This window comes from Puntigrus tetrazona, chromosome 22 (assembly GCF_018831695.1).
Source record: "Puntigrus tetrazona isolate hp1 chromosome 22, ASM1883169v1, whole genome shotgun sequence".
In the NCBI taxonomy this organism is placed as follows: domain Eukaryota; kingdom Metazoa; phylum Chordata; class Actinopteri; order Cypriniformes; family Cyprinidae; genus Puntigrus; species Puntigrus tetrazona.
In genome coordinates, this window is record NC_056720.1 from 12081785 (window position 1) to 12096018 (window position 14234).

General features: G+C 38.7%; 2 protein-coding genes and 1 long non-coding RNA gene across 4 annotated transcripts in view; 2 read left to right on the forward strand and 1 right to left on the reverse strand.

Moving 5' to 3' along the window:
* Nucleotides 1-636: 636 nt before the first annotated feature.
* On the forward strand, nucleotides 637-2777 carry LOC122327174 (claudin-1). Its single transcript, XM_043222359.1, has 4 exons — nucleotides 637-1601; nucleotides 1682-1846; nucleotides 2043-2124; nucleotides 2223-2777. The coding sequence occupies exons 1-4, from the start codon at nucleotides 1391-1393 to the stop codon at nucleotides 2380-2382; spliced, it is 618 nt and encodes a 205-aa protein (XP_043078294.1). The 5' UTR covers nucleotides 637-1390; the 3' UTR covers nucleotides 2383-2777.
* Nucleotides 1723-5130, reverse strand: LOC122327175. 2 transcript variants are annotated; one of them, XR_006247618.1, is made up of 3 exons: nucleotides 4747-5130; nucleotides 2140-2362; nucleotides 1723-1856 (listed from the first exon to the last, which is right to left on the reverse strand). It is a non-coding gene; the product is annotated as an uncharacterized LOC122327175 (long non-coding RNA). The 2 variants fall into 2 exon arrangements; XR_006247617.1 differs by lacking the exon at nucleotides 4747-5130 and adding an exon at nucleotides 2776-2906.
* A 250-nt stretch (nucleotides 5131-5380) lies between these two features.
* Nucleotides 5381-14234, forward strand: part of p3h2 (prolyl 3-hydroxylase 2) — a 35833-nt gene continuing 26979 nt past the window's right edge. The window contains exon 1 of the mRNA XM_043223758.1: nucleotides 5381-6054. Coding sequence (XP_043079693.1) covers nucleotides 5647-6054 — 408 coding nt within the window. The 5' untranslated portion in view covers nucleotides 5381-5646. The remainder of the gene's footprint in view (nucleotides 6055-14234) is intronic.

Here is a 14234-nt window from a genome sequence, read left to right on the forward strand (position 1 = left end):
CTTTCTTTGTACGCTGGCAGTCATAAGTATGGAATAATTAACATTATGAAACAACAAAATGAAAGTTTTTGCTTACATAATATATGTGTGTGTATAGTGTATACACTTATATATTTATTATTATTTATTATACTTATTATGTATATATAAATATAAATACGTGTATATGTATTTATGAACAATATGTTTATATATTTAATATATTTATATAATGTAAAAATATAAATATATATACATGTAAATGTTTTAAAATTATATGTATATATATATATATATATATATATTATATATATGTGTGTGTGTTTTTGTATATGTGTGTGTATTTATATATACATAATAAACAAACACAGTACTTGTGCATATATTATGTAAATAAAAGCTTTTATTTTAGATGTAATCACAATTGTTTGAAAGCACTATATATATATATATATATATATATATATATATATATATATATATATATATATATATATATATATATATATATATATATACACACACATATATATATATATATATATATATATATATATATATATACTGTATATATATATTATTTTTTACTTTTATTTATTTATTTTTGAAAGAAGTGTCATGCTGACCAAACCTGCGTTTATTTGATCTAATTTCTGGAAATGTTTTCTATTTGCATGCATGTTGAAATGTAATGATATAATGATAAAAAAATAAAAATAAAATTGCCGTTCATAGGTTTGGGGTACGTAAAAAATGCATCTAAATAAATTAAGATGTTTTCAACAGTAGCATTAGTCAGTGTTACTATTAGTGGAGGACATGAACTTCCCGACATGTTAGCGTCCATCTGCCCACCCGTTTGTTTCCTGTTACGATCACGACCCAATAAAGGAGGCAACATGATCATGAATGGAAACTCTAAATATATATTTTGGACGTGTGAGTAAATAGGTGTGAAACAAACTGTGGGATTTATCAAGATCGCAATGCATTAATCATCCGAAGAAATGTGCTGACTTCAGTGCTTTGGATGACCACACGTCATGTCACATGAAACGGTACTAATCTCTTTCCTCTTTTAATGTACGTGCAACAAAATAAAGATGTTACGTTTAGTTTCATAAAGGATGCTTCCATCCAGGTTTTAAAGGAGCAGAACCGACAACCTTCCGTTTATTTTTTTTTCCAATCCAAAACTTCGACCTCTGCTTCACCCCGGACAGCTATAAGTTCATGCAAGATCTTTCCAGACAAAAGCGGCTACTTTCATGGAAGTCTGACCCAATGTCCTGTCTACGAATGACATGACGGTTGATTCACGCCCACTCACACAATAATAAATAGCAGCGCGGGTTTCTCTTACATTACAGTATTACAGTAAAAAAAAACGCATCGGTCTTCTAACCCATCCATGGCTCTTCAGCTCATCGGTTATATTCTGTCCATCGCTGGTTTGTGTGGCCTCATTATAGGCACATTTACCAATGAATGGAAAGTCCTTGGACACGAAAATGACAAGACTGTGATTCTGGACAAATACGTAGGACTGTGGATGGAGTGCTCCGTGGACAGTTCGTCTCACATGCGCTGCACAAGCTACAGCTCTCTCCTTCATCAGATCTGTGAGTATATCTGCTGTGGATTCTGGATCTGTCTGTGGTTTGACTTCTAAACCGTAATCGTCCGATGTGCGCTCTCGCAGTTGAGATCCAGGTGAGCCGAGCCGTCATGATCTCCAGCATCCTCTTGTCAAGCTTCGCCGCGCTGGTGGCCATTTCCGGTCTCAGATGCACGAGGTGTTTAGAAGAGAACAAGAAGTCGAAGGACAGAGCCGCCTTCCTGGGAGGAATGCTCTCTGTGTGCGCCGGTGAGTTTTTCTTGTATGCCAAAAATCGTTAGGATATTAAGTAAAGATCATGCTCAATGAAGATATTAGTGCATTTCCTACCACAAATATATTCAAACTTAATCTTTGTTAATGTTAGTTAATGAAAATAAAGTTTATTTTGTGTTAGCTCAGTGCATTAACTAATGTTAACTAACACAACTTGTGATTCTACTAGGACTTCTCGCTTTGGGCATAACCAGCTGGTTTATATACGGAGTGGTTGAGAGTTTCTTTCAGAATGACACCGAGACGGACAAGTAGGTGTTTCGTACCGTTTCTAATAGTCGTTAGATTCGCTGATTCAGTGAAGTCCTTTGGAATCTCAGTACTGACCGTCTGCGTTGGGTCTCTGCAGGTTTGTGGTCGGCAGGTCTCTGATCGGTGCGTTTGTCGCATCTCTGTTCTGTTTATTCGGGGGCATTCTCTTATGCGCCTGCAGCGTGACGCATCTACAATCCCCAAAACCTCTCAGCAAGCACCCGGCCTCCAAGAATCCTGAAAAAGAGTATGTTTAATGAATCCCGAGGGACCGCCTGAAGAGCTAAACTTCGTTAAATTGCATGCGTTGTGTTTATAAAGAAGTAGTCGGCAATTAAGCATTTTATAGTAGTTCAAAAAAAACCTACACATCATCTCTAATTATATGTTGTTTGTTTTACTAACTGACATCCATGTGTGCGATTTAACAGCTTTTATGATGTTTGTGAGTCAATTTAGCTTCTAGAAAACACGAAGGCTGGGATTGCTTCATAGTTGACCACAGAGGAAGATTATGTCATATCCCAGTCATAGCTTTACAGTAAATGTGAGGACATTTTTACTATATTAGCGTATTTTTGCTGTCATAAGCATATTTCAAGCTGTGATGTAGTGCAGAATATTTATTATATTATATTATAAATACTTACGATCACCACATGAGCTCTTGTAATTGCCGGATGAGATTTTTGTTATCAAAATATTATAATGCCATGTCAATTCACATTCGTTTTGAAATAGATACATCTGCGCATGTGCCGTCTTATTGTCAAGCAAAAAGTAACGTCACTACATTTTGTAACCCTAATATTTATACATTTATATGAATTATATACATTTTATTCGTTGCTCTGTGAAACCGATTCTAACCGTTGAAATAAAGACATATACTGAACTGTATTTTTGATTCTTCTTTACAGCAATATACAGGTGCTGGTCATATATCATCGAAATCGAATATCATCGAAAAGTTGATTTATTTCACTAATTCCATTGAAAAAGGGAAACTTGTATATTATATTCATTCATTACACACAGATTGATATATTTCAAATGTTTGTTTCCTTTAATTTTGATGATTATAACGGACAACTGATGAAAATCCCAAAATTGGTATCTCAGAAAATTTGAATATTGTGAAAAGGTTCAATATTGAAGACAGCTGGTGCTATACTCTAATCAGCTAATTAACTCAAAACACATGCAAAGGCCGTTAAATGGTCTCTCAGTCTAGTACTGTAGGCCACACAATCGTGGGGAAGTCTGCTGACTTGACACTTGTCCAAAAGACGATCATTGACACCTGGGCAAGACACAAAAGGTCATTGCAAAAGAGGCTCTGTGTCCAAGCACATTAATAGAGAGGTGAAGGGAAGGAAAAAGTGTACAAGCAATAGGGATAACCGCACCCTGGAGAGGATTGTGAAACGAAGCCCGTTCAAAAATATGGAGCAGATTGGAGTGTGGACTACACACAGACGTATGCAAGGCATGGGTTTCAGCTGTCGCATTCCCCGTGTCAAGCCACTCTTGAACAGCCGCGTCTCTCCTGAATCCACGTTGCTTGAGGTCCAGTGTAAAGTTTCCACAGTCAGTGATGGTTTGGGGGTCTGTGTCATCTGCTGGTGTTGGTTCGCTGTGTTTTCTGAGGTCCAAGGTCAACGCAGCCGTATACCAGGAAGTTCCAGAGCACTTCATGCTTCCTGCTGCTGACCAACTTTATGGAGATGCAGATTTCTTTTCCCAACAGGATGTGGCACCTTCACACAGTGCCAAAGCTACCGGTACCTGGTTTGAGGACCATGGTATCCCTGTTCTTAATTGGCCAGCAAACTCGCCTGAACTTATCCCCACAGAAATCTATGGGTAATTGTAAAGAGGAAGATGCGATTTTATGCCAGACCCAACAATGCAGAAGAGCTGAAGGCCACTATCAGAGCAACCTGGGCTCTCCTGACACCTGAGCAGTGCCACAGACTGATCGACTCCATGCCACATTGCTGCAGCAATTCAGGCAAAAGGAGCTCCGACCAAGTATTACTTTTCAGTTGGCCAAGTAATATTCAAACTTAAGACTTTTTGAGATACTGAATTTGGGACTTTCATTAGTTGTCAGTTATAATCACCAAAATTAAAAAATAAACATTTGAAGTATCAGCCTAATGAATGAATATAATATAATATACAAGTTTCACTTTTTGAATGTGATTTAATGAAATTATGAATGAAATGAATGAAAGCACCTGTACCAGTGGTGGTCTGATTTCATGTCTTTTATCGCTCGACGCTGAGAGCGTTTGTCTTACTGGCGCCATCTTGCGATACGAATGGTAACTCCTTACAATCGTAATATCTTAAAGCCGCTCTTCTCAACAAATTACAAAATGGCGTGCAGAAAATCATCTTAATGAAATTTATCACGTAAAATAGCTAGGCACTAAGTCACTGGGGGGTGCTTTTTAAATTAGTGAGGGTGCTGGCAAAATGAGTCATTAAATTTTTAATAGCACATAAGGCTCCTTTTCAAATCAAAATTCGTCTTAGTTGATCGCGATCTCAAACTTAGTTATGATTAATAACCTCTTATTTACATCGAGTCTACGCTTAAGATTAGAACGTACCTGAACAAAAACTCCGGCTATTATAGGAACACTTCACTTTTGGGGGGAAATGTGCTCATCTCCCAACTCCTCTAGAGTTAATAAATTGAGTTCTACCTAGATTCCAGAATCTATTCAGCCGGTCTCCGGGTCTGGCGATAACACCTTTAGCATAGCTTAGCATAGATCACTGAATCCAATTAGACCAGTAGCATCGCGTTCGAACAGACGTTTTTCCTATTTAAAACTTGACTCTGTCAGTCAAAAGTTCTGAAACGGTTTCTTTTTCAGTGCCTAAAACAGACAAAGACGTCACGTTGTTGCAAAATATATAACTTGACTGCGTTATCCCCCTATACCCGTTTACTTATTTAGAAGTAAAGATGTTTAGCCGAACAACAACGATGTTGCAATGGTTGATCGTGAACATTGTGGATTTTCAGGAGAGTTGCAGTATGATTTCTGTCCTCAAGAGGGAGACGTTGAAACGGCGACAGGAGGTCTTCGCTTTCTAGGGCTTTGTGAGGATCTCACCAGAGAGCGCGTCTGTGTTAGTGTGTGTTGCCAGAGGCAAGCCATGTTTTATTTAAAGTACTGCTTTAAGTTCTAACTTTCAGAAGCAATGATATGTCGTTGTTCGGTAAATAAAACGGACAGCTGGGGGTCGTCACGTTAGACAATTGTTATTTCCTTCTTGTGTGGGCTGTAGGAGGAGTCCGCTCAGAATGGATGGGAGGGACGGTGGGGGGGTCATTGCTGAAATGTCCCCAGCAATCGGTCATTCATTATGAGTGACAACGAAACTGCCTTGAAGCTTGGAACGGTAGTTAAGCCGTCACTTTCATTAGCCCGCTCCCTCTAGACCCACCGGGAACAGCGTTCGCTCTCGGAGCGCATTATTTTGCGCACCAGCTTCGGAAGATGGATGTGACCTTCAAAATCTACTGCTTTTTGACATGTATCCTCCAGACCCTTCTGCTGTCATCGGCCACGCTGGAACCGGTCGACCTGCTTTACGATAACGGAGTGGAGGCTTTCTACAAAGGAGACTATGGCAATGTGGTGCGGTACATGGAGGGCGCGCTGAAGACTTTCTCTGAGGTGCGCCAGACCAGAATCAGATGCAGGCTGAAATGCAGCGACCAGCATCGCTTTGACGGCTTTGTGACCGATAAGATTTTTGAAGTGATCCTCTATAGAGGGAACTGCTTAAATCGGTGCATTGAGGGAAAAATCGGAGCACAGTCCATGCATAAAATTAGCGAGGAAGTCGTTCAAGATTTCAATAGAAGAATTCCCTATAACTACCTGCAACTTGCCTACAGAAAAGTGAGTACAAGTTTTATAGACGTGACAGAGCAAGGTTCCGTACAGTGAGGACATGTCGGCACTTAAACGTTTGAATTGAACGCTGTTCGATTGAAAAGCGTTGAATATCAAATCGAACGTGACTGGTCAAAATTATGCATTTTCGGGTCATGTTTGTGTTTGAACGTTCGAATAAGATTTTTCAACGTGTTATGTATGTTCGAACGGTCAAATGAAAGCGGCCAAAAGCGCCTATACTGACCAGCTCACACAGTTTTGACACACAGTCTTCGATTTCTGTCAGTTGCCCTCGTTAATAAATTTGTAGTTTGAAATGCTACTGCAGCAGAGGAAAACTCTAGAAAGTTTGTCAAACCTCCAATTGATTCACATGCTTTTTGGTCCCTTTAAGTAATATGCTTTTTGGCATACTATATTACCATAGTAATCTTGTGAGGTATACGTTTTAGTAGGCTGTCAGGATCTTATTTTAAATCCAGAGCTTTGATGTTTTAAATAAATAGTTCAAACTAAAAATGAGAATTCACTAACCCTTAGGTCGCCCAAGATGTAGGTGAGTTTATTTCTTAATGTGACCAGATTTAGAGAAATCTTGCACTACATCACTTGTTGTACTAGTGGATCCTGCAGTGAATGGGTGCCTTCAGAACGAGACTCCAAACAGCTGGTAAAAAAACATCACGATAATCTACAAGTAACCCACACGACTCTAATCTTATGAAGTGAGAAGCTGTATATTCATAAAATCTATCATTTAAGTATTTTACAAATGTAAATTGGCTAAAAATATAATCTGTAATAACTCAAGTTACCTCATTACTGTGTCCCATCACATAAAAATCCATATCCAACATAAAATTTAGAAATGTTTTTGCTCATCTTGATCTGTGCATATTTCTCTCCTAAATCGGATGAGATGACTTGTTTATTAGTAAAAAATATAAACATGCAAGCATCTTTTGGATGTACAAGATGTTAATTTATGGACACAGTGGATTACTGTGGTGTTTTTATCAACTGTTTCTGTTTCTCATTCTGACGGCACCCGTTCACTGCAGAGTATCCATCGGTGAGAAAGTGAAAGTACATTTCTCCTCACATGAAGAAACAAACTCATCGACATCTTGGATGGCTTAAGGGCGAGTACATTTTCAGTAAATGTACATTTTTGGTTGAAACTTTATTGACTCTTACAGGCGACTCTTCTGGAGAGTGTTTTTGCATGTCATAACAGTCTTCAACCTAAAATCCTAAAATGATTGAGATGTTAAAAACAGTGCTTGGACAGCAGTCCAGACAGATGGGAACAGAGCGTGACATCCTGAAAGCAGCAGACTTTGCGAGCCAAATCAGACACGTGCCTTCGCCCAGGGACAGAAAGTGATTAATAGAGAGAAAAGCCGTAGTTTAGACTTCCTGAATTTGGCAAAGTTCAACCGATGACCAGGGAGAGAGATCAGACACATTCCTGTCAGCGCTCCTTCTCGCGCCATGTCATAAAGAGATGTCTATGTGTGTATATATGGGGTGATATTTATGAAAATATATTGCATTCCACCGCTCTTTGATATTTTAACCACCTGGCCCTCTTTCCCATCATATTCCTGGCATAATGAGGCCCGGACGAAGGGGCCACAGGCGCCAACTGTTACTTCATTGACAAGTCTGTGTGTTTGTGTTACTCGGTCAATCAGCATTTATCTAGGCAAATATTTTGTTTTCCTCTTAAAGTGTGTTTGCTGTTCTGAAAGGAAAGGCAGCAGCCTGTTTGAGGTAATGAAAGGGTGAGTTTTGTGCCAGCAGTCGTGCCCCCTGTTGCTCTGTCATTGGTTAGTTCCTTTCGCACCAAAAGGTCCAATCAGAGAAGGATCATAGCTCAGCAAAAATGGCTGTTCTCGCATTGTGGAGAGATCCGTCACGTGTAAAGCAACTGAGGGTTCACTTTAATTGTGAATTGGGGCAGACAGACAGAGAAATGATTTTCTGCACCATTCTACACCGTCGCCGCTGAGCCATGTTTTACTGGAGTTGTGAGTGTTCAAGTTTACAGTGTGAATTAAATTTGGCTTGATACAAAAGCAATTTAAAGTTTTTGTTGTTTTATGACAATTCATAGTGCTACAGAGATTTAAATTTGAATAATTTAAAATGAAAAACATTTAAATGTAAAAACGTTATGCCATCGTATTACCGCAATGTTTTATATAATATTCTAAAATGAAAATAATTTATAATGTAAAATTAATTTGAATATTTTATGCTGTTACATTAATTCAACATTTACATTCAAAACTAAAATTTAATTTATCGTTATATTTTAAATCTACCACTACCACTCTTACTATTACGAATATTATTGGTAGTAGCATAGTATTAATGCAATCATAATGCTATAAAGTTCAATATGGTAATTCTAAATCAATATTCTTATTTAATCTTGGTATTGAGCTATATCTAAGTGTTAAATGTGAAAAGGACTATGCATTTATTACTTTTATTAGTAGTTTTTTTAACTTCAAGTGTTTCTAAATTGATATCTTATTTTGATACTCAGACGTTTAGCGTTCCTACTGTTACCACTGGTATTGTCTTTCATTCTTTTCAGCCCAACCCGTATCTATTGTAATACAACCAATGCAAGAACTGATAACATCATGGAAAAACCCTGTGTACTGCACCCCGACAGCATCGTCTTTCCAACATTAGCCTGTTTTCTTTCTCATCAACTCGGCAGAATTTAATATTCAGTGATTGAGAAGATATCCAGTCATAGTTAGAATATACAGGTGGGGTTTATTATAAACTATGCAAACACTTGAATACTAAGCAAATGGCGCACCTGTGTCACTTGAAAAGAGTGTGTGTGTGTGTGTGTGTGTGTCGGGTTTCCCCAGCCGTTCGGTGGGGTTCGGTTCGTGCCCATCAACACGCACAACCAGACAGCATGGCAGTCCTCTGCCAAACATTTTCTGCATGACCGGCTCTAAGCGGATAACAGTGCAGCAGGAATGTTGTGGGCACGTTGCCTTATTTCGTTGCACAATACGTGACCCAGCCTGGGATTACGATGAAGAAAATACGACCACTGAATTGCGTGCACTTCCAAGAGTCTCCACATTCTACTTTGTCGAGCAGATGCGTATTTCACGGGGGGGTTGTTTTCCAGATCGCAAGCCAGAATTTTGTACTTCACAGAGAGTGGACATAAACAACAGGTCTTTGGTTTAGATAGCAGCTCCAGCTCGCTGATATACAGTGCAAGTCGCTTCTTGTTAAATCTTGATTTACGCCATCGATATTCCACTATCGATGGATCCTCTTTGATTTAGGCCCTCGTAAAACTGCGTCAGATATAACGCAACCCCATGAAGATAGAATAGGTTTTCGGAGTCCTGCTGGGTCAGCAGGAAAGACATAGAGCTGTTGGGCAAAGCCGATGAATGAAAAGACTCTTGGGGGAATTTTGGCAAAGTCTGAGAAAGAGTGGAAAATGGGATGCGTCAGCCAAGCAAACATCTGTTTGCTCTGACAAACGCCTGTCTGCAGTCTGGAACAGTGTTCCTCTATCACTCTTGGCTTCTCTCGTGCTCATTTTGAATGAAATTATGGCTTCCTTCTATAGAGTCTATGAAGAACAGTGTTTAGTATTACAAATGTTTATCAAATATTTGAAGACAGCTGGTTTTCTGAGAGCAAATGTGTCATAGTGTGGTAAAAATAGGGTTTTGAAAACTCAAGAGAGCCCCACTGTGGTCTCTGTTTCTGTTAAAGTTTGTTTTTTCATATTTAGAGCAAACGTTAAGTTTATAGCCTTTGCCCTAAGTGTGAGAATTGACAGGAAATCCATCAAAATAATAGTGCTGCTTTTGGCGCACATATGTCAGTGAAGCGGAAATCTTTTCTGTTTTGGTCATCTTGATACCATGTCCAGTTTTAACCCTTTTAACCTTGCATGTGGTATCTGGCAGACAGAGTGAATTAAAAATCAGGCATCATTATGAAGCCTCGTATACACTTGGTTGATTATTGCGAGACTTTTTTCGGCCTGTGTTTTGTGTTTATACCCAAGCGTTTTTTTGCTACTGATGAGTGAAAGTGCAAATTTACTCCATGAGATTAGAATTTAAAATATAATATAAAACATAACATATAATCTACTACACAAGTTTTAAACAGTTTTTTTTTTCATTGCTTCATCTCAGATCACTTTCATCTTCTTCGCTGCCTCTTTTATAAATGACAAGCATAGATTGGCTTTATATTCCAAGACCCTGCACTGACCCGGAAGAAACTCCGCTACATGTCTGCATCTGTTTGTAACAGGACACCTCCACAGTAAATCACTGCTCACATTGGTGTCAACAAGTACCTGAGCGGCACGCTAGTGTGATGTCATACAGAGATGTAGAGCACTGCTGGAAGGAGGTTTGGATATCAGGAGCACATGTGAATGCGGAAAAACGATCAGTCATGATGTTTTTTGGAGAAAAACATAATCCGATTCAAGTCATTGCCCAGTTTTTTTTGCCAGATGATGAGACCTTTCATTGCTCATTTTATTGACACTATATGTTATTTGCTTATGCAGTAATTCACTGGGAACGGTTTGTTTGAAGTTGAAGTTGGTTAAAATGCACTTTCTTAAATTTTACTGCTTAATATAAAAAAAAAAAAAAAAAACTGCTCAGTTTGAACACGGGATCTTTAGTCGGCCCAAAGGGGAGGCCTGATTTCAGTCAGACCTCTACTGAAGGTCAGTTGTATGGAGAGTGGGGTAAAGTACACTGGTCCATTGTTGGCGAATGGCTACACTGAAGAGATTATTGGCCTTCTAATCACTTTGCCGTGCACTTTCACTCTCTCATGTATGTAATCTTGGGGGATTTGACTAAAAGCTGAGGAGGTCTCATGTTCGCTACATAAATAAACCTCTCTAGGCTCTGCAGCGCTGGAACGTGTCGGAGTGCTTTCCTGGAAAGTTGGATGTGTGAGTGACCAAACCACTGAGTGTTGTTTCATTGTATCTGCATTTCATGTTAGTGGGGCATGTTAGGGGAAGCATAACTTTCTTCTTATTAGTGATGGGAAGAAACATAAAAGGGAAATGATGTCATAAAGAGGACACCTGCAGTGCTTCTTGACTGAATGATGAAGCTATATACACAAACATATATTTAAGATGTAAGGAAAAGTCAGGATTTAGAGCCTAAGATTTAAGATTTGCCCTTTTTCCTCTTCTCGATTACGCTTTTATAGGCAAATATTATTTTACAGAACCTGTCTAGTTTTTTTGGTTGTCTTGGTGTAGTGTAAGCATACTGGTATATGTGCAGAGTACATGTGAAAATCATTGGGGGTTTGGTATCATTTAACAACTGAAAGTACATGGTGGTACACTTGTGGTAGACCAACTTTAAACACAGACAGTGTGTAGTCTCAGCATGTCTGCTGAGATGATGATGTCGGCTAATAGTCAGGATGATGTGAAGACTCAGGTTCCCGCAGGATGTGACTCATGTGTATAATTGCTGGAAGCTGTATTTGAGCCTGCTGGTTCAGTAGTCGAAGAAACAGGGCTTCCATTCACAGACCCTGTGACGTCCACCACTAAACTGTGGAAACTGAAGTAAGTGTGATTCGTGAACTGTAGAAGGTCAGGTCCTGTCCTGTGTTACATTATGAACTGCCCTAAAGACTGCAATTCTCATGTCATTTACTTTTCCAGGCCTTAATATGGAAAAGTTCAATTGGTATTTGCATGTTGTTCATTTTCTTGTACGCTCTTGTCATGGGCGTGCTCAACATCCCTTTAATCATTGCTTTCCACAGCTCTGACATGAACATGTTTCCCAACTGAAATTTCCACCAATAATTTCTCAGCTTGGGGTCACACCTCCCAACCACAATTGCTCAGTTTGTTTTTTTGCAACTTCTGTGGAATTATTAAATCATCTCAGTAAATTGCAGAGGAAGGAGATTCTGACACTTTTGAAGTCACTTGTTCAAGCTTGAATTGTGTGCAAAACACCAATGGAAAATCTTTTTGTTGTTTTGACTTAACTATTCGCTTTGCTACTCTTGGGTGCTCTGCAAAATATTCACACATAGAAGCTACATATAAGGGCTTTTTTGTCGTGCATTGTGTTTAGGGCTTTACTGTAAACACAATCTTTGCTTGTTTGGACAAATGGAGGGACTAGTCAGAATTACTGTATAGATGTGGTTGCAGCTGCTGTCGAACTTGTTTTGAACCTGGAACTTGTCTTTTAAGATGACTCACCCCCTCGCTTTCTAAAGTCATTCAATCAATAATGAGTTGATCTTTAATTTCAAAGAAAATTGCTGATACCGTGACAGATTCTGGTTCGTAATGATTACGATGATTGATAACACAGATGTGAAGTGTGGTGTAAAATTCCAAGCAGAAAACATTTGTTTATAAATCTGTTTTTGATTTGAAAATATTCATTTTGATTATTATATCAAGCAGGGTAAATTTAAACCGTATTGGTCTTTGTGGTTTTAGCGTCATAATCGTGGGCAATACATAGGCACATGTGCCTGAGACAATTGCAGCTGTTTGTAATGTTTACTTTGGGTCAAAACCATCTGGAACAGTCTACCAGAGCACAATCGATTGGCTTTTAAAGGTGTGTACACTGTTCATAAAGTGTTACCGCTTCACACAGAACCTGGATATTGGCTTGATAGTCGTGAATATTTGGTCCATCCCATTCCGATCAGTTTCTAAGCCAGCAGTGATACAAAAAAAGGTCTAAATGATTAATCGGGAGTTCTGCGTGGTGGCTCTGGATATCTTCATGAAGAAGGAATTTTTATAAGCGGCATTGATTAAATTTGTTCTGTTCTGTGGGCATTAGAGCAGATGACTGGCTGATAGTATAGTCCAGGCCTAGAGGAACACATATGAACCCTGCAGGGGGTTCATGGGTTACATGTGCCTCAAGTGTGTCCGCTGATTGAGTTATTTGGCATGTGGCATTGATTTAAGAGCTGGAAAGTGCGTATGAAATTACCAAACTGCTTTGGGTTTTTTTGGTTTTGAGTTTAGGTAGTCTACAATCCACCTTTTATTCTCTTCATACTCAAGTGTCTCGATTAGCTGATTGTATATTTACAATACTGCAAACGCTGGACATTTAAAAAATGAGTTCTTTTAGAAAAGCAATGTTAGAGATGTATGCGCTTGTCCTGTCAATGGGAACCATTGGCTTTGTTTGTTCAAACATGCATATGATGTTATCTATCACTTGTTTTCTGCAAGACACATCACAACTCGCAGCAAAAACATCTGAAGGTATTAGTTTCCCATTTCCTGCCCTGGTTGCATGTCTAAAAGCTCTGTCACCTTGTAGTTAACATGAGCTACTTTCATCCCAGGTAATGTCTTTGATGCTGCAGGCAGTATTTCCTTCTTCGAAGACCATTTCTGTGAATTTCCAAACTTTGTAACATAACCGCTGAGGGTTTCACATCTTTTTGAATGCTTTTTCCTCACACCATGTTAGCACAAAAGAAGTGCTGGAATCTTTTATTTCATGTGCTATGTGTGTTTTTAATCAATTGTACTGTCAGTTGGAAACACATGCCAGAATCTAAAAGTCTTTTAACTTGACTTTGCGAAGGGTCCCTTGGCCTCAAATTCTGGTGTCTTAATGAGATTTGACATGTTTGAGAAAGCCCTCTTGCAAAGCACTACACGTTTGGAACAGACTAAAGTTTCAGTCGTTGTCCATAAAAAACCTTTTATATTTACCTTTTTATCTTTAACTGTATTTGTACACAACATATTCCAAGTATTATAAAGCTACCAACTTTTATGGTTTCAAAATAATGTCTATCATGTCTCAAAGTAAATTTTCATCAGTTCCATGATTTATTGACATCAAATTTGTCACAAAGCATTTCTGTGCCTAATGTTAACGTGCCCAAATGCTACACAGAAAAGGTCCCTTTTTTATTTTCTTTCTCTCTGAACTACTCCTTTAAGTCTCACCCAAGAACTGTCACCAAGAACATGGAAATTTCCTTTGAAAACAATTACCGCTGCCCCTGGGCTTTGCACAGAAGTCAGGTATTATGTCAGCCTGTAACTATAGCTTACTTTGACTTACCATTTGAAGTGCCAGTGAAAGTCAAAGAATTTAACGTCAAGCATT